This window comes from Falco punctatus (genome assembly GCF_963210335.1).
Source record: "Falco punctatus genome assembly, chromosome: 13".
NCBI lineage: Eukaryota > Metazoa > Chordata > Aves > Falconiformes > Falconidae > Falco > Falco punctatus.
In genome coordinates, this window is record NC_137593.1 from 1906511 (window position 1) to 1926444 (window position 19934).

General features: G+C 39.5%; 1 protein-coding gene across 15 annotated transcripts in view; it reads left to right on the plus strand.

The window, feature by feature from the left end:
• Positions 1 to 19934, plus strand: part of LEKR1 (leucine, glutamate and lysine rich 1) — an 80604-nt gene that overhangs the window by 38493 nt on the left and 22177 nt on the right. For all 15 annotated transcript variants that reach the window (XM_080410185.1, XM_080410186.1, XM_080410184.1 and 12 more), the window contains 6 exons: positions 6978 to 7059; positions 8866 to 8943; positions 9215 to 9418; positions 11230 to 11323; positions 16297 to 16449; positions 17476 to 17775. In XM_080410185.1, coding sequence (XP_080266311.1) covers positions 6978 to 7059; positions 8866 to 8943; positions 9215 to 9418; positions 11230 to 11323; positions 16297 to 16449; positions 17476 to 17775 — 911 coding nt within the window. The remainder of the gene's footprint in view (positions 1 to 6977; positions 7060 to 8865; positions 8944 to 9214; positions 9419 to 11229; positions 11324 to 16296; positions 16450 to 17475; positions 17776 to 19934) is intronic.

Below are 19934 nucleotides of genomic sequence, written 5' to 3' on the forward strand. Positions count from 1 at the left end.
ATGGTCTGTATTTCTGAAATGGGAACCAGACGAACTTTATAGACATGCATTTATTCTTAGGTAGGCACAGTCATTTAAGACAGAGACTTAGTGATACAGAACAGATTCATACCATGACTGGCATTGGTCTAAACAGAACCGTGCTGTTGAGTTTCTGTCTACCAGCAGCTGAGCTGATGCTGCTAAGGCAAAAGGGTCTTGAGTAATGACTAGGGTCTGCGTGTCTTCAACAGCACTATGTGAGCTATGCGTATTAACCTCTCCAGAAAGTCTAATTACTGGTAAATAGTCTTCCTTTTCCTACATGTGTATAAAACACTGAGCTTTTATTTGGATGAAACCAAACTTTTCAGAAGGTATCTTGGGATTGTTTTGTAGGTTTTGCAGGAAAAGTAGAAAATTACAGTTCATTTGCATGTGCTTCTGAACTGGTATCAGTGTGATTCTGTTATGAATTAGCTGCAAAGTTGATGGCTTTCAGAGTGGCTGCTTACCCAATGTGAATACAGTTCACAGTGCTTTTTTTTTTTTTTTTTTCTTTCTACTGGAAACTTTACCAGTTGTTGCTATTTACAAAGCAGGAACTGGAGCCTTCATTCAGCATGGTGCTGTTGGCCGGGCAGCTGAAGAGGATGCAAGCTGGGTGGCTAAATTCCTGAAACCCATTTCTGGGCAGACTCTGTGCTCGGTGTTTTGCAGACACTACAGGCTGTATCTATGGGAATTCACTCAAATAATAGGAAACAGTCAACAATTGTGGTTCTTTTTCTTTGGTTCTTCACATCTTTTCTTTGTGCGTGTTCTGTGCTGTGCCCCCTCAGTCTCTGTCCTTATCACAACAGAGTCTCGCTTTATGGAGAATATGATACTGCTAAAACACAGAGGTGCAAAGGACGCAGTCTCTGCCCTTACCTGCCTTTTGTCCCTGAAGGCAGGGCTGGTCGCATGTGCTGCCTGAAAGGTTACTGTTGGCCGTTTATGATTATGGTAAGATTCATTATGAATCACAAAGATAAGTGAAATTAAACGTGAATGATACTGAGATGGATTTGGACTGAAGATTCTTTAGAATGTGGTGGTACTTAAAGACTTAAAATGAATATTGGTATTACAAAGCGTAAATGCTTTTTGTTGGTTTTGCATATTTTGCGATAAGCTTTACTTTTATTACGGGAGAACATTTTTGCATAAGCATGTGACTATTTTGCTGTATTCAGCAAGTTTTCAGCATAAGTTTCTGTTTGTGTTATCATTCTCCTTATTAATTTCCTCATTTTTACTATGTTTTTTGAACTTCACTGAAATCTATATGATTTAGTCTCTGTGGGCGTGAGTGTGATCCCTCAGACTTTCTGCTAAGCAGCTCCCGTTGACTTTAGTGGGAACTCTCTCTAGAGAAGGCTTGCAGAAACCAGCCATGTAATTGAATCCATTTACTCCCTCATGAAAACCTCCTGTCCAATGCTCAGTCATTATGAAAATTTCTCAAAACAAATTGAGTAAAAGAAGAAACAGACCTGAAAGAGACCACCCAAAGTACTAGAACCAAAATAAGCATTATCCCTTTCTTTTTCCTTCATTCCAGAACTTGTGTCCATTCTCCTACGTCTAGAAAGAGGAAAAAAGACCACAGTTGTTAATAGTTGCTAAAGATCTCCTATAATAGCATTTTAAAAAAAAAGTAAAAAAAGATAAGTTTGTGAAAAACTTCTCTGCAGCAGCCATCCCATGCAAAGAAAGGCAAAGGGCTCTGCTTTTTGTGGTATTGATCTACAGTAATTTGGTCTTAATCTGTTTTAGCAAAGCAGTCTCATTGCAGTAGAACTAGCTGTTGTCAATGTTAGATTGTTCCCACGTGTTCCTTCTAACATCTGCTTGGTGTGCGAAGCCAAAGTTTCTCCTTTTTCTGTAGGCATTCAGAGCAGTTTACTTCGTAAGGCAATGTCAGGATGAATGACAGGAAATTAAAGTTGAATTGTTCAGCTTTGGAAAAGTGTATAGAACAATACATTCCTGAAGAATGCCCAGTTGAAGAAACTAAAGTAAGCAAAAGTAACTGCAGGTGGTCTAATCTGTCCTCTGTGTACTTGGCCACAACTTCCCGTTTGAGAGAAGGTGAAGATGCCAACTCCGAGCAGCAAACGTCGCAGCTTGGTCCGGTGTCATTGTGCAGTTTTTTGTTGCAGATAACGGGACTTAGATAACATAGTGACTGCATGGCTTTGATTACAATGGGGGTTTGTCAGAGAAACCTTTAAAACAGCTGAGAGGAAGTTTTGGCAAGAACACTGTCACGTTTTTTAAATAGTCGTAACTTGTCAGTGATTTATCTCTATGGGTTCTGTTCAACAGCAAGCATGGATACTCAGTGGCTCTTTCCCAGGGAACTGAGGGAAAATGTGGCTGGCACAAATGTTCCAGGCACAAAACCGAAACAGTGAGAGGGTACTGAAGCATTATAAACCACTGATTTCCAGTGGTTTTAATGAGCAGTTAAGCTACCCTCACCATTTATTGCAGCCATGCGCTACCATCAGACTTTGGGCTCTGTTGACAGTAGCTCCGTGGAAGAGCTTCAGACCACCTTCTGTCAATTTGAGGAGCACAGTCAAGCCAAAGCACCTGAGGTCTTGGTATCACAGGAATGGCAGAGACAAATAGGGGTAAATGCAGGCTAACGGTTCTGTAGTAAGTATTATCCCAGGTGTAGTCAGGATCCAGTACATCAGAAGAGGAGTGCAGCCGTGAAAAGCTGGGAATATTCCCTAATTTGAGTACAGGAAGAGAAGGTACCAGTCTCCGTCTCTCTTTCCTCTAGGAGTCAAGGTCAGCAGTCTTCAGTCCTTTTTTACTGCTGAATGCTAGTTGTTGGTCATACCCAGCTTAGAAGTGGCGCTATGAGGAGTACTGAAAAACTGTAGAATCTGAAACAATTTGATTTATTCTTTCTTTTTTTCTTTTAGTTTTCTTTCTAATGCCTGTAAAGATGCTGATTGCTTAACTCATTGTACAAGAAAACATACAGTTGTAATGGGATGAGGCGGGATGGCGAGAGCAGATGCAAAAAGCTAAACCAAGGTTTAGCTGAATAGTGTGCGGCAAAGTTAAATAGGATTACTGCTGCTGAGCAGAGGGGTCGGGGAGGTGATGCCTGGGGCAATGCCTCTTTAGAGCTGACTATTCCTTCTTTACCTCAAGCCTGTCCTAGCTCAGCTGTTGCTGTGCTGTGTTTGTGGTGGGAATGTATTCTTTGCCTGCTGCTGGGACCAGTGTTCTTGACAGTGTCGGTACAGTCTTCCTGAGAGGTCTTGGCTCTCCCCCAGCCGACTGCATGGCCATACAAGTGGAACCACACAGATCCTTGCTGTTCTCCTGACCCTGTACAGAAACAACTCTTGGCCTCTGAGGAAATGGGGCAGGGGCTGGTCTGTGGAGGTAATAAACGCCACTTGGGATGGAGCACAAAGGGAGTTTAACTTCACTTTTGCCAGACTGTAGGTTGATTTATGTGTGAGGCTTAATTTCACTGTTGCCAGACCTTTTCACTTTCCCTTTCTTTTCAATATTGTCATGGGAAAAACATCCTTCACCACAAAGCTAGAAGTGTCGTCTTCCTGGATGATGGCGAGAGTCAGTCCCTATGGATTTCTGAGGCTTTTTGTCAAAATGCCAACATATGATGCTCTCAGATAGAACTGTATCAAATTGCTTCTTTTGATTCTTTTAAGTTTCTGAAAGTCTGGTGTAAATGGTAAGTATCCTTTACTAACTGAATATAGATAGTTAATTGTTAGTGGTAGGAAACAGTAAATATGAGTGAATTATTATCTATACTTATGATGTCCTTCCTCTTTTAATATATGCAATTTCCAAATTGCCCAGAATGTTGTCAGTTATGTGCAGATAGCATCACCCCTGAATGGAAAATACAGTACAGAATGCAAATGATGAAGCAGAGCCTTTCCAGGCTGGGAGAGGGTTTGCTGTGCTTCCCTTCACAGCCCTGGTTCTGCTGGAAGGGGCTGCTTTTCTCATTGGAATGCATTTTGGGCTGGGTTTTTCTCTCGGAGTTTTCACCTGCATTTCCAGATGAGATAAATTACTTGCATAATCTCAAGGATACTGTTTTGGGTTTTGTTTTTTTTTAAGGACAGCATATCATTATGGACTCCTGGATTTCCAAATCCAGGACAGGAAAAATGCCACGTGAATTGCCATTTGCTATATTTCACTATAATTTGACAATGTTAACATCTTAGGAGTTAATACCCTGCAAAAGCACTGGAAAAATAACATAAATAATGACTGGAAGTAAATAATTTTAGACTTTCCCTCTAATTGCTGGTTCTCATGGAACACTGTTGATTTCGTTCTATATGTATAATTTTGTGTGTGTGTCTATATATATGTATACACACACACTATTTTTCAGTGTGATACTGATATAAACGATACATGGTGATTAAACATGCTTTTTATTTTTTCCCAGCAATACTGTTCTTTTCAACCTGTTCAAAACATGCATTTTCTGTGATGTCTTATGTTCCATGGAGTAGGTTGAACTGTTTCAAGGAGCCAAAAAATAAACTTGGATGACATCTGTCTGAGGCAGTGCTATCAGCATCCCCTGCATGCTTAAAAACATGAACAGATTAACTCCAGAGGATCTGTAATGTCCAGGTCTGTTCGCTTCTGTTGATCAGGGCTTGTAATGAGCAGTGCTCTGTGTGCATCTGTTCTCATTTACTAAAAGGCTCTTTTTCTTGAATATCTACTTACAGTCTTCTATTTGCTCATTTAATTATGTAGACTCTGGCTGATATGAATCAGAGTAGAAATGTTAAAAGATTAGGGCTGTGGCAATGTCTGTTTATGGCTGTGAAAATGAATGCAGGACTGCATTAGTATTTTTGTGTCTGAAATGTATAAACACAATGGCAATGGTATATTATGCAAAAATATATTTTATTTGTTTGCCGTCAGTGGCAGGTGGTGTAGAAGGTGCTTCTATAATTAACAACTTCTCTCTTTTGCAAGGGTTTAGTCAAGCCCAAAGAAACTTTTTCTTAAAAAAGCTCTTTATAAACGCTGATAGTTTGAGAATGTATCTGACAGATAGGATGTACTTTATATAATTCTCTCCCTGATTTTTGTTGTTGTTGTTGTAGTCTGAGATAATGAACAGCTTTCCTTTTCCCCTTATTGAAAGTATGGGAATAGTAGTAGGATTTAGTAAAATAAGGTGTGACGTGGGGGATCGCCGGCAGGAAATCCCGCTCTGGGATTATCCATCATCATAAGAGTTGCTGGAAATGACTGAAATAGGCACACAGGACAAGTTACAAAAATTCACTGCATTCTTATGTCAGAAATGATAAATTTAAGAACAGGAATCAGTTAGCTTTGGCTTCTTGGAGGATGTATCAGAGACCTTTGAAGATGGAGAGGTTGGACTCCGTAGAGGTTCACCTTTGGAGAGGAAGTCAGCTCATTTAGCTTGCTGTTATGTTTTGAGGGAAAATGTTGTTTTTTCTTCCACTTCTAGATTTGTTGTGATGTTCTATCATACATTTTGGTTTTCCCCATGTGGTTTATGATGCTGCCTTTTCTATAGAGGCAACTTTGATTTCAGTTAATTCTTAGGTTTTCTTGAAAGCCAATTGTCCTTGTTGATGAGCATATTTAGATACGTTCATTAAGATGAGAATCAGATTAAGATATGTGCCACTACATCAGTTTATAGGACTTCAACTCTTGAAGTTATGACTTTGCTTAGGATTTAAAAAGAAAAAATACTATTATGCCACACAAAACTAGATGAGATTTCTCTGATACTTAACTGTTTAAGAAGGTGGCGAAGTTTGAATTGTTACTGTGTTCTTTGAGATGGTCTAATACATGTTGCTAAGGGATTTTAAGTAAGCTTTTAGAATTGATTTGCACCTGTAAGCAAAGAGATTTAGTTGCAAGTGGTGAGAATGTTTGTTCTGTTCCTACCAGCCTGTATTTTTGCACAGCACTTGCTTGTAACCTGTGTGCAACAAAATGCTTGGGTGCTGTGCCACAAGTGCAAACTGATGGCTGGCTGTCCTGCTACACCATGTTTGGGGAGACCTGGCATACTCAGAGGTTTGTAAGCTAGCAAATCAGAAGCATGTGCTGGGATTAAATATCACTTTTTCATTTACATGACACTGTGCAGAAGGAGTGATATTTAACAGTTCTTGTATCTTTGCTTGTTGTTTTCTTCAGAAGATTTTTTAAGTGGAGGAAAAATAAAAAGATAATGAAATTAATTGTACAGATTAAAAGAACTGGGGTATATACTGGCAAAAAGGCAGTGGCTGATTGAAACTGATAGGTGATATGTTCTGAAAAATAACATGTAGCTAAGAGAGTCTAAGACAAAATAAATAGTACATTAAGTCAGCTCAATGTCATATCAAGTAGCATTAGCAAGTTATTTTCAGGTCGGCCCTCCTGCATGCTTCTGCTCTCAACTTTATGTACAAACCACATGATTAAAAGCAGTTCATATTTACATTTAGTTGAATCTGATGTTTCCTGGTAGGATAAAAAAACCCAGAGAAACAAAACCCAGCTTTGTGCTATAAAGCCAGTCTCTGCTAGTGTATGAATAGAAATGGGAAGACTGTTCCAAAGTGAAGTGTACAGTGGTGCAACAGCATTCCAACCTTTTCAATAGAAGTAATTTGTTATTCTTAAGAAAATCTAAGGAACTGGGTTATATGGCTTGTAAGCAGTGAGAAATCGGTTCGAATGTTACAAGTCATAAACCTGTACTTTTCACAGATGGCCATTCTGTGCTGTTCAGAGCCAGTGCTGTGATGTACTTTTGCCTGTTTGAGGTGGCAGTGAGGATCTGCATGTCTGAGATGCAAATAATACACACTCTGTATAAAAGTGAATTATTTTAGTACAAATACAGACATGAAACCCATGTTTTTTGCTTTCAGATTTAACAAATCAAGTAGAGACTATTGGACTGAAGCTGCAGAAAGTGACAGCCGAGATGGACCACTACAAAAAGCTGTTGATGTAAGTTTTCTGTTTGCTTGATTGTTTTGCCACTGCGCATAAAGCTGTAACCAGACCACTTTTTTGCAGAGAGCTTTGCTTGTCATAATGATTTGAGAAGGTTATGACCGACAGAGAAAATATTTTATCTTCATGTTACACAGTCTGTATTTCTAACAACCTGACTGAGTATGTCTCTTTGTGGAAGCAGAGTTTTCTTCCTCCAACTGTGTTTAATGATACAGGAAAGAGGAGGGTTAAGTCAGATCAGTTCAACACTTCATTTAACACACAAGTGTAGGATACATTTAGTGAAATTCATGTAACTTTTGGACTAAAAATGTATGTGGAAAGTAGTAATTTACATTGTAGGTTTTGGATGGAGGGAAGGGTGCGATAAAACTAATCAGAAACTTCAGTATTTAATCAGTGGCTATGTTTTCTTTTTTTATTTGCCCCCCACCCCCCAAAATGGAAATTTGCTGTGACTTTCCCCCATGCATCAGTATGCTGTTGCATTTTGTAATTTTACTGTGTTGTGCCCATGGTTTCAAGTAGAAGTATGCAAAATGTAAATTAATAAAGCAAAAATAGAATGTCATCAAAACTTGTTGGAGCTAACTGAAGCACCATGAGTGAAAAGAGAGCACTCAGGCAGACTGAAAAACTCAGCTTGCTCAGTTTTCAGCCCACTCAAAAGGTGCGGCACCTGCAGCGGTGCCACTCTTCTTAAATGTTGTTGGGCTGTTGCACCTTGTTCTCCTGGGATACTCTTCTAATGGCCAAGCAGGGGCCATGCAGGGGAGTTGCCCGGTTCCCCGTGCCCAGGGGCTGCCCTCCATTGGCTTTCATTGGAGCTGCATCGGGCACCCAGAATAGGGCCGGGCACCTCGCAGGGTCCCATCTGGACACCGCGGGGCTCCGTGGGACCTGTCTCGTCACCTCTGAAAGCTGTGGGATCCAGGCTCCAGATACTTCCCTATATTTAAAGTGCTTGTTACTTGCATATAGCCTAGAGTACCACTCAGAAAGAGCTGCACTTTATAATTCACTACTGAAAATAAAAATTACCATTTCAAATATTAAGCCCAAAAGTAATGAACTAGCAGTGCCAATCTCGAGACTAGCTGTCATCAATCTTTTTGTGTGTTTTCCTGAAATTTAAAGAAGGATAAGTTCTTTTACAATGTGTGCTTTCTGGGTTTGGTTCCTATATTCAGGCGGTCTGACCGATCATAACGAAGTTGCAAATATTTGGAATGCTTAGCAACAAAGTATTTTAATGATATACAAGTACTGAGTATGAAGAAAGATTTCATGAACAGTTAAATAAACAGTAAAGGGTTTCCAAATGTACTATTAAAATTTCAATGTAATATGGGTACAGTTGAATAAAATAACATATATCTGTTTAAATGTAAATATGAAGCTTAACCATGGTTATTAATTGATGAAATGATGACATAATAACAAGAAACCTGCAAAGTTTCCAGCCCTCTTACCTACTAAATTGTTGTTTGTTCATTTTGATTCTCATCTTGCTTGATACTTTCATCAGTGTTGCAAGATCTCACTTTCTTGTTTGCAACATTAAACTTGTGATCCTAGGTTAGGCTGAGATTACATTGGAATTGTAACTTCCAGTTACTTAAAAATGTTAGCTAGAACTGAAAGAACTTTTTGTTTGTCTGTCTCTTAACTGAAATAGAAAATGCAAGTTAGCTAATAAATACATCGATAAATGCTGTTCAGATTACTGCATGAGTAAAGGCTGTCAATTGTTTAGACAATATACTTTTTTCTTTTTTTTTTTTACTGTTTTCTTAGGGTAAAATCAGCGGAACTTGATGTCTGTCAAAATGAACTGAAGAAAATTAAATATGAAAATGGACTTTCTGAGTCAAGGTGAATGCAGAAATTATATTTCATAACAGATTTCAGATCAGTGAGAGCAAAAATTTTATTATTTTAATGTGTTTTTTATACGATCATTTTTTTCTGGTTTTGTGTTAAAATCACTAGATTTAACTTCATAAAGAATATTTTTTATTAGACAAAACATAGGGGTTTGTCTAATATTTTATTTTCCAGGTACAAATTATTTGTCTATTTAGTTTCTGTCTGTAAATAAGAATATAGTAAGTATGATGCTGATAGTCTTTTATTTCATCTGTAGACTTACAAAAGAGCTCAAGGAAAAGGAGGAATCTCTTCTAATTTGTCAACAAGTATGCAAACACTTACAGGAAGAAGTGGCTGACAAAGAAAGGAAAGAAGAAGATCTAAAAAGAAGAACTGGTCGATCAGAAAGTGAGCTAGAAGCACTTAAAACTCTTCTTCGACAAACAGAGGAAGAGGTGGTGATGTTGAAACAAGAAAGGTAATTGGAGCCGAGTCACCATGGGTAATCTGTGACAGTACGTTCAGCCTAGACTGTTCTTTTGGAAATCTACTAAAAATAAAACATTCCTCCTCAGCCTCTCTCACTGTCACCAAAAGGATGGATAGATTCTGTAAAGCACCAGAAGTGGTTTGTCCAGTTGGGATGCAGGAGGAGAGGCAGCAGAACAAGGGGTGTGGCTGTGGCACTGGGCTGGACTGAGAGAGACCTGTTGGTCCAGATCAGTGTTCTGAAATCAGTGCCTTGCCTGTGTGCTCAGGACAATCCTGCCCTGCCACTGACCTCTCTCTTGCTTGTAGGGCAAAACTTGTCTTGGCAGCCCTGAGCTCGTATCCTGAAAATTTGGGATTTATTGAATGTGGTTTTGCTTTTTAATTGTTACAGTATAGACAAAACTTGAATGAAAAAGTTAAAAAAAAAAAAAGGGGGTGGGGGTGGGGTGGGGTGTAGGAAGCCCCGCTTTGCAGTCCAGGTCTGCAGCTCAAGCTTCATCTAAACACCCATTTATTGCAGTCGTTGTAGCTGCTGTTTATTATGTGAGGCTTGTAGAACAAGAGCCCTGGAGAGTTTAAATTCTTGTAACTTGTGTTATTAGCAACTTGCAAACCGTAACAATGCTATAAATATTACAATGTGCCAGATTATAGGATATGTTTTAGTATTTGGTGAGGTCTATGGACAGCTTTCCACCAGTCTAGTCTTATTCAAAAGCTTCTCAGATATCAACAAAGCTGCTGTTTGTCCTGTAATTACTTTTCAGATGTGAAAAATAAAGCATAGAGTTTCTGAGGATTCTTTTCTGCAATGGTATCTAGTTTGAGTGGCTTTGTTTTAGACTTCTGCACTTACCAACCTAAATCCATGTTTTTCTGATTGCTCTGAGTGTAAGCTATATATCCAGTTTTATTCCTAACAACCACAGGCTTGTTCTTCCCATTTAAGTGTCCTACTAGTAAATTTTCAGTTACTGATAAATTACCTTGTCTTTTATTGGCAAAATAGAATGTGCTGTCCCCTGCTTAAGACATGGTGGTACATTATTTGTTTGTTTTGTGTACAATGGAAAATGCATTCAGAAAAGTGACTTTTGGAGAAGAGAAACATTTTTAGAGTGATGTGCATCAAGAGACGTTAAGCTATTTTTGCTGTTAAAGGGTTTAAATACTCCCTGTACTTTAGTACCTGCATGAAAAGATATTACATGTTAATTTTAAAAATACTTCCCTTCTACTTGAACCCCAGATACGTGAGTTGTTCCAGTTGATATATTGCTAATAATCTAAGTTACAAGAATTGAAACTCTCCAGGGCTTCTGCTCTACCTCACATAACAAACAGTAACTCTTAACAATAGAAAGTACTCAGTGTTTTTAATTCGGAACCTATTTAATTTGAAACTTTTTTTACTTAATGATAGTAATATTCTGAGTTCATTAAATACAACAATTTCTGTTTGACCATTATAACAGTTGTTCAGTGTTTTTCAAAATTTGACATGAGAAATACTAAAAATATTTGAGGTTTGAATATATGTGTGTGGAAGAAAGATCAACTGTAGTATTTTCTTTAAAACATAAAACTCATAAAACATGTGATGGCATTATGCAAATGCTAAATAGTGATTACTGCTGTGCCTCTGGGCTCCAGGCAGGATTCGTGGGCTTACTGCACAGAATACTAAACAAAGCGGAAAAGACGAGCCTTTACCACAAAGGACTTAATTGCAAGAAAATGGCATACCACCAATCTGGGCAGAGCACATATTTACATACGAGTTTTTGTGGTTTCTAGGGAGTTAATGCTGATTTCTCATCAGAACAGAACAGAGCAGCTGCAGGAAACATTAAGACAGAAGATGAGGAATGAAGATAACTGGAGGGAGAAGGTAATACTGGATGTGCAGTTGGCACCCTTTTGATTTCTTCTTTATATTTTTTTTTCTAGCTGTAGTCAGCTGTCACGGATGAGTACAAGTAAGCCAGGTATCTATCTCCTCAAATGCAAACGTGTCAACAGTATTCTTTGTACTAGAGGATTTAAGGAGTGATCTCTCTACATAGGTTGAAACTGAATGCAAAAGGTATGTAGTATGAGTGTTTATAGACTTGGCAGGTGTTCAGGTCTGATCTAGACTTCCCAGGTTTCAGGGTGTTTGTGAGGTGCCTGTGTTGGGAGCGCAGTCCACAGAGAGCCCAGGTGTGAGAAGCAGGTCTGAGCCCACTGAACCTCTGGTTTCCCAAGCTCACTGCGTTCCCCGTGTGTTCTGCAGGAGGGGGTGCAGCAGGAAAAGCCACTTTCATGGACCATTGTCCTACACAAGTACAGATCTCACCCTGTTCTGTCTGCCACAGTCTGGGTTATCAACTCTGAACCACAGTTCTGTGTGAGGAAGCGTATTGGTGCCTGGATTTGTTTCCTGACATGTCTGGCAGAGGCTAGGAAAACATATATTTACTATTGAAGCAGTTTCCTAGTAAAAACAAGGTTGGGCATTGTTGACAAGACGGAGAGAGCGCAGAGCCTTCCTGCTTGTGGGTTAGGTGAAGTGAAACTGAAAGTTGCTATTTGTAAAACAGAACTGTAAATAAACAATAAGCAGATGAGCAAAAATACCCTTTGCTTACAAGACAGGTGTTTGTAAACCAAAGCAGAGCTAAACAAACAAGCTGCTGTAGCATAGTGTCTCCAGAGCAGACTCCAGAACCTCTCTGGGCAGCCTGTTCCAGTGCCGTGTCACCCTCCAGGTAAAGCAGTTTTTCCTCATATTCGGATGGAGCTTCCTGTGCTGCAGTTTGTGCCCGTTGCCCTTTGTCCCGTCGCTGGGCACTGCAGAAAAGAGCCTGGCCCTGTCCTCTTGACACTCGTTTTCAAGTCATTTGCATGCGTTGGTGAGATCCCCTCTCAGCCTTCTCCAGGCTAAACAGGCCCAGCTCCCTCAGCCTTTCCTCCATAAAGGAGATGTTCCAGCCCTTTTGTCATCTTTGTAGCCTCCACTGGACCCTCTCCAGTAGCTCCCTGTCTCTCTTGAACTGGGGAGCCCAGAAACTCCAGACATGGCCTCACCAGGGCACAGTAGAGGGGGAGGATCACCTCCCTTGACCTGCTGCCCACGCTTCTCCTCATGCACCCCAGGATCCCGCCACCCCCTTGGCCACGAGGGCACACTGCTGGCCCATGGGCAACTTGCTGTACACGAGCGCTCCCAGGCCCTTCCCCGCAGAGCTGCCCCCCAGCAGGTCAGCCCCAGCCTGTGCTGGTGCGTGGGGCTGTCCCTGCCCAGGAGCAGGACCTTACACTTGCCTTTGACCTTCATAGTCCCCGAGCTAGAATGGACCTCAAGCGTGCAAAGGCTTCTGCTCCTTCTGCTGACCTCCAGTATCACCAGTTCCCTTCAGGCAGTCCTCTCTCTGCCAGACAGTCTCCTGCTAATGACTCTTCTGGGTTGTCTTGCTTGCCTTCCCTGCAAATCAGAGCAGTATGAAAATAAAGACTTCAGTGAAGTTTACTGTGAAAATACCTCTGTGTTTCATTTGACACTCCTACGACTTGGCTTCTCTGTGGAATGGCCCATCTTTTTGTTTTTTATTAATTTTATTTAAATTTATTAATTTTTATTAATTGTTTGCACACTTTTTTATTAAAGGCTTGCACACACTCTCCCACCCAGGCCCTTTGGGTAATCGGGCAGTGGTTTCTTTCATGGCAAGCTGGAAGGGCAAGGTGGGAGGAAGAATGATAAACCTTCCATGGATGCATGCTCCTTTTTACATGCCCATTTTTCCTCTATTTAATGGAGTGAAGGAAAAAAGAAATTAAGTAAAGGCTACAGATAAGAAGGATGGTTAAAATACAGCCAGGAGGATGCCTCGAATTCAGGGGATGACTGGCTTGGCTGGGGAACAGAGAGTAGGAAAAAGAGGTTGTAGTTTGTTAGTCGTCTTTTAGTATGTACTTGGATTTGGAGTCTTCTGTGGAAAGATAATTTCAGCTGATTTTAAAAATATAGGTGTATGCCCATTTTATGTGCTGGTTGAATAGGTGGTTTCTTAGTTAATTGCACAGCTGGTTGGAACCGTGGCAGTGCTACAGCTCCTGGTTTGTACTGGGCTTTGAGCAGCTGCACTGCCTAACAGCAGCCTGGGGTGCGGGGACCTGTGGCGGGCCAGGGTGCCTTCTCCTGGAGTTTTGGGTGATGCTGGGAAGCTGAGCCAGAGACTGTAGCTGGGATTGGAGAGTGCAGATGCCACTCTCTTCCAGTGGGATCTGGAAAGCTGTTTACCGTAAACAACTGTGAGCACATAAACTTTTTCACATGAGCACCAAAAACACCCCCAAATGAAATAAAAGAATTTAAAAAAAAAAAAAAAGGGTGAAGGAAAAATTGAAAAAAGCATTGAACAATAACTCTGACTTTTCTGATTTAAGCCTTGTATAATTGGTGACTAAAATTGCCATCTCCGTTTTGGTTCAGTACGTGGTAAGTGCCTGAAAGCTTTATTTAGTCTCAGGAAAATTTTTGGACTACTAGCAATTAAGATCAATTACATTTCTTTCAAAACTTCTTAACCTGTCTGTCGCAGGATATAATTTTAGAATGAGGTCACGCTGTCTGCATAATCACGGTGTATTGTTGAACCTGACATTACAACAAGATAAAGGCTGCTACTAGTAAGAGAAATTACAGCTTTGCTCTCACAGCCCTTAAAATGTAGCGAACAGCAAGTGCTCCAAAAACGTTCTCATCAGACAAAAGAATCAACATGTGACAAAGTGACAAAGTTATCTTTTTCTTGGGTCAGTGTGCCATTGTGTAAGTATAAAGTGTTCCATTTTTTAATTTAAAATACAGATAGTCATAGAACAGTTGGTGTTGGAAGGGACCTTAAATTGTTTTAATGGAACAACAACAAAAAAATCTTTTACAAAAGATTTTAAGATTGATATAAACATTTGTGTATGGGTTATTCTTTTATTTTTTTAGTATGTATTAATGAGGTACATGTAAGTGGGTTTAAAGCAATTAGTAGCCATTATGCTTTCTTTGAAGATGAACTGCTATTTTATTTCCAGTTCTGGTTATCAGCTTTATTAGCTTCAAGTGTTAAATGGGAAAAATGCTTTTATAATCTTCAAAATGAGCTTAGAGGTTTTTTTATACTGCCTTTTATTTTTTTAGTATTTGTGATCAGGTAGCTTCCGACATATGGTCTGCTTCTATAATAATATATGGAATTAATAAATGTGTTTTTCTATTGTTAGAAATTCCCATAGCTAATAATGTAGAAGATACAAATATACTACAAATAATAATAATGATGACAATAATAATAGCTTGCGTTGAGGATCTTATATATATACCAATTTTAAGCTAAACCTTAGCTGGGGGATTTGTGCCTATTCCATGTCCAGAATTGGGTATATTTTGATTTTAAAAATAATGTAAGTATTTTCAATTTATCTTTTCCTCAAGAAGAGTTAGGAGGATTTGTTATACTTTTGCTCATAATTACTATGTGAAATTAGATAATTGTAATTAAGCTCATTCTGAGCTTCTCTGCTTTTAATAATTTTAAGTAATTAGGCTAGTGTTGTGCATGTTTAATGTGCCTTTCATATTCTTCCAGCGCGCTGCAATTAAGTCCATTAGAATTCAGCCTGCAGAAACACAGTATTAACATAGTGGTTTAGGAAAAGTATTTTTCAAAATACAGCCTTTGGTATTGGAGAGTCTGAAATAAAAGCCTCCAGAAACCAGGCTTTTATTTTCAGGAAATTATGGCTGAATTTTCACATTTGCATTTATAATGTTAAATATGTGAGATGTCTTAAGGACTGGGGTATTTTACCCAGAATTTGCAACTCTTTCACTTCCATTTCACCACTTTTTTTGTCCAGAGCTTGTCCCACATATGTATCATCAGTGCAGTGTTGTTTGGACTCAAAAATGAGCCAGAGCTGCTCCCTACAGTCCTCAAGCCGTGGAGCCTTGCTGCTCCCTGGAACCTTGAGCTGGTGATGGGGCCAGGGCGGTGGCTGTGCACCACCAGCACCAGGCATCCTGCTGCTGCTGCGCGGAGAGGTTCAGTGGAGGTTCCTCTCTGCTCCTTCCTTTAGATTTCTGGTATTTATAGCAGATTTAGGTTAAGAGGCACGCATGATGGAATAGGTGCGTGGTGCTAACATGCATTGCGCTTCTAAATTGCAAGATGGCATGTGTGGAGTGTGTGTCACCTGAGCATGGTCCTTGGGAGCCGGCAGCTGAGCACCCTGTATGGTAAACTGCTACTCTGACAAGGCTGAGTGGCGGAGCGTGGATAAGTGATTTTGTAAGAAAGAGTTAACACCTTTATATTTTAATATTGAGCTTATGGCCTATTTTAAGCACAGTGGATGTTGTTTACTGTGAAATGTATCATTTTACTGCATTTGAAAGTCGTAACAAGCTGAATTTTACCTCCAGAGCAAATACTTCCAGCAAAACAATCATCTATTTCAAGAAGTAGCTAAGGATTTTGTAACAGTGTTTTCATGGTGATTTAGCATGAAGTTCAATTGCCTATGTTTAGGCCTCTAGCACCGCTCGAGACACCGTGGGGCTTGTGCGACGTCTCCCCAGGGCTGCCGGCTGTGGCTCAGTGCTGGTGCAATGCAGAGCAGAAGCCAGCCGTGCCACTGGGAGCTGCCGGCCAGGGGAAGCTTTCCCTCGCCAAGCTCCAGCGGTTGCAATTGTTCAGATGTGTCCAGCGCCCAAAATCTCAGTCTGCCAAATTTCACATCACTCCATTCATGGCAGTGTAGAATGTGAAAAGTATTTTAGGATGAGCTGCTACGTATTGTTGAAACCCACTTGTTCCCTAGATGGAGATTGGTCTGGCTAAAGGTGAAGCACGACACAAAGAAGCAATTCTTAAAGTCAAGGAAGAAGCGAGAGTGGAACTAGACATTGAGAGACAAAAACAGCAAGAACTAATCACAAAATATCAGAGAGATCACGAAGAGCTCCAGAAGAAGGTGTGTAACATTCGAGGCAAGTTTTGTGACAGTAGATAGTGTAAACTATTAAAAAATGGTTCATGAAGGACTAAAGCCATCTTTATGTGTAGTCCTGTATCTAGATGATATATTTTTTCCCAGTCTTAGTATAGGTTATATTTTTTCTTTTTTTTTTTCTTTTATTTTTTTTAATGGAATGAGCCAAAAAGTAACTATTCTAGTTAAATTTAAATGGTGTGGAAGTTCTTTCTTTTCTTGCGTTTTCTCTACCGAAAGTTCATCTATGTCCATGGACTGTACTTATTACTATTTTTAAACTAACATCATAATTTTTCAAAAGCTTTGGAATGTTTCAGACTATGATGAGTTCTCACAAAACCATCTGTACTAGTGTTGGGGTTTTTTTTCCTTTCCCAGATTAATTCAGCACCAATGGGGTAAAGTCTAGTGGCCAGTTAACTGCTTTCTTGTCTGTGTTGTTGGTTGCATCACATGCTGTTGGCTATTCCCAGCTACCCAGACCTACAGTTTTTTGGAAATTTTATGTAGAAATTGAAATTTGTACCTATAACCTTAGTTTTCAAAAGATTTGACACATTTCTTGAGAATTCTGGAAAAATCAAAGAAATTTGTTGAGATTATATTGTTGTTTAAAATTCAGTATTTTGCACAGTGTTTTAAAGAGCTGAAAATAACAGTTTGGCTTAGTTCACTTTCCAAATATTTGATTATGATTTTAAAACCCTGAAGAAATACTGACTTGCAGTAAAAATTTTTTTCCCTTTTTTGCCTCTCTTTGTTTGTTTGATCTTGGATATACTAATTAATCTCTCTGTTCTGAGTGAGTTTTTATTAATTTACAGCTCTGATATCCTTTGAGAGTTTTATGTAAATTCAAAGCTTTTTTTTTTGCCTCTGAGGACACACATGTTTGCATCTGTGTTCTTTTTTCCTGAAGTCAACATTTGTCTGATACTTAATTGTATGTATCTTAAGATATCCACTGAATATAGACTAATGAAATTTTTGTCTAATCTAATGCAGATACCAGGTTTAATATCCAGTGCCACCAATAGCTTAAGGATGGAGACAGAAATTCTTGAAAAGAAGCTACAAGATGCACAGATCAAACTCGCAGAGAAAGATGAAGATAAGGAAAAAGAAATTCAGAGCCTTAAAAGACTAATTACTGAGCTTGAATTTCAGCTGACAATGGAAAAGAACAATAACGAATCATTTCTGGACAATATGAGGAAAGAAATGAAACACAAGTCAGATGAACTGGAAAAATTAACCCAGGAGAGGACACAGCTGATTCACAATTTGAGTCAAGTTCAAGAGGAGGTAGGAACATGACTGAGGAAATGCCTTGCTATTTTTACTTAGAGACATGTGATTTCTAAAATCATTCACAGCACCTATATTTCAGACCCTGTTATGTACTAGTTTAAAAACCATTGAAATTAAAAGATTTATAAAACTAGTCCATCATAATTTCATAGATACAATATATCACAATATATCTTAAGTTCTTAATTCAGCAAGCACTTAAACTAGTGTTTAATTTTTTCAAAAAAAATAATATATTTATCAGGTCCTGCAAGGCATTTCTTGGTCTCTAGCCTGACATCATGCCACATAAGCATGAGTAAACACTAAAGCATTCTTCATGTTTTTAAAGTAGAAGACATGGACATTTCTCATGCTTTGAACTGGACAGCAGCAATCCTCCCAGTAATCTTACTTACTTTGGAAATAATTTGTAAGAAAAAAACTTCATACTCTCAAAAGGAAGAAGAGTGGACCCAGTCCTGTTTAGAGTAGCTCCTGGGGCAGAGACTACATCTCTTAATGTAGGACTATGTGTGTGCATCCCACTGTGCTAATGGGGATGCATCTCACCTCCCACCAGTAAAGCCACTTTCTGTAACATAGGAATGCATAAAAACTAATCAAATGTGAAGAGAAATTTGGCTGATGGGTATTCTTACCACAAGCATTTGCTGAATGTTTGGAATATAATGGGAAGGGAGGAGAGAGCTGTACTGCTCTATGAGAAATGTGAAGTCAGGGACTGCAGATAAGATTAGACTGGAATGTCCAAAGTAATTAAGTGGCAGAAAAAAAACGGTGAACAGAGAAAATAAACCTCTTCAAAATGAATTAGGGCTTGGGTCGATATTTATTTCTTCCTTGAAAAGGGTTCAGAAACACTGTGTTCGTAAAATTAGAACGATGTTGGCAGTTCTTCTGTCCTGTACCTATGGAAAATGCTCTTGGAAAGACCTTCAGCAGAGTAAGGAACACTGTTATCCTCAATTGCGAGATCCACCAGCTCCGCTGGCATTCTTAGTTTACACACTTACACACTTAAACACAAACACACACTCTCACACATACTCACACACACACCCCCACACCCCCCCACACACACACACACCCCACACACACCTGAAGCAGAATTCCCCCTCTAATATAAATTGTGTGAGGAAATGGGGACATAAGAGTGGTTGAAAGCTGAAACTGTTTTTAGGATAAACTTTGCACCAGGATACTTTCTCAGATTTGCAGGTAACAATTCCCAAATAATTTCATGGACTATCGGTGACAGTCTGAGTGGCAGGAAAAGTAATATCTAACTTTCTTTTGTTAAGTTGCCTGCAGAGTTTGGTATTCAGAGAATAAGTTCGATTGGATATTTATATCTCTCCCTCTTTTGCCTCTGCATGTAGTTATGTTCCTTCTCCAGCAGCTCCTTCACCGGCAGTTGGCACAGAAGTTAGACATCCTGAGCAGAAATTCTGTTTTTCCACTCTACATCCGCTAAAAAGTAAAATTTTAAAGTCTTAAAAAAAATTGGTCAACAAAAGACTCAATTTCTCCATAATTTTTGAAGTTTTGACAGAAACGTGTGTGCAAAAATGTAATAGTTTAAGTAACCTCTTCTTGGCTAAGCAGAGTTTACCGTCTTCCACTTTAGTGGGAACAGACTTCTGTGCTCTGACTGTACTGATACCGGTAATTGCTCTTCAAAACATCAAAAAAGTGCTATTGAGGTTATCTTTCTTACACATTTTCATCCCTGTATACACCCACTGTCACAGTCATGTGGCGAATTTCAAATACAAATGTTCGTCCTCCCTTCAAGGTGATACGTGAGCTGGCCTGGCATACAGCTCATTCCCTTAGCGCTGAAGAGGTTTACACAGAAAAGTTTGTGTCCGAGCAATGAGGTTGTGTGTGACTGAGGGGGCTCTCCGTGTGACTTGATCGTCACACTGTGCTGGAGCTTGCCTTGGTGGTTGCTTCCCTTCCATTCTCGTGGACCTCCTGGTGTTGGCCACAATGGCTTGCTAGAAGAACAAAAGAGTGGGGGGTTCTGCTTGCAGGAGTACTTTCAGTAGTTCTGACTTCTGTGACTCAATTTAGTGATGTTGGCTCTTGTGTTTTCTTTGCTTTTTGTTGCAGCTGGAAGCCAGGAAAATTAGCATCACAAATAAGTT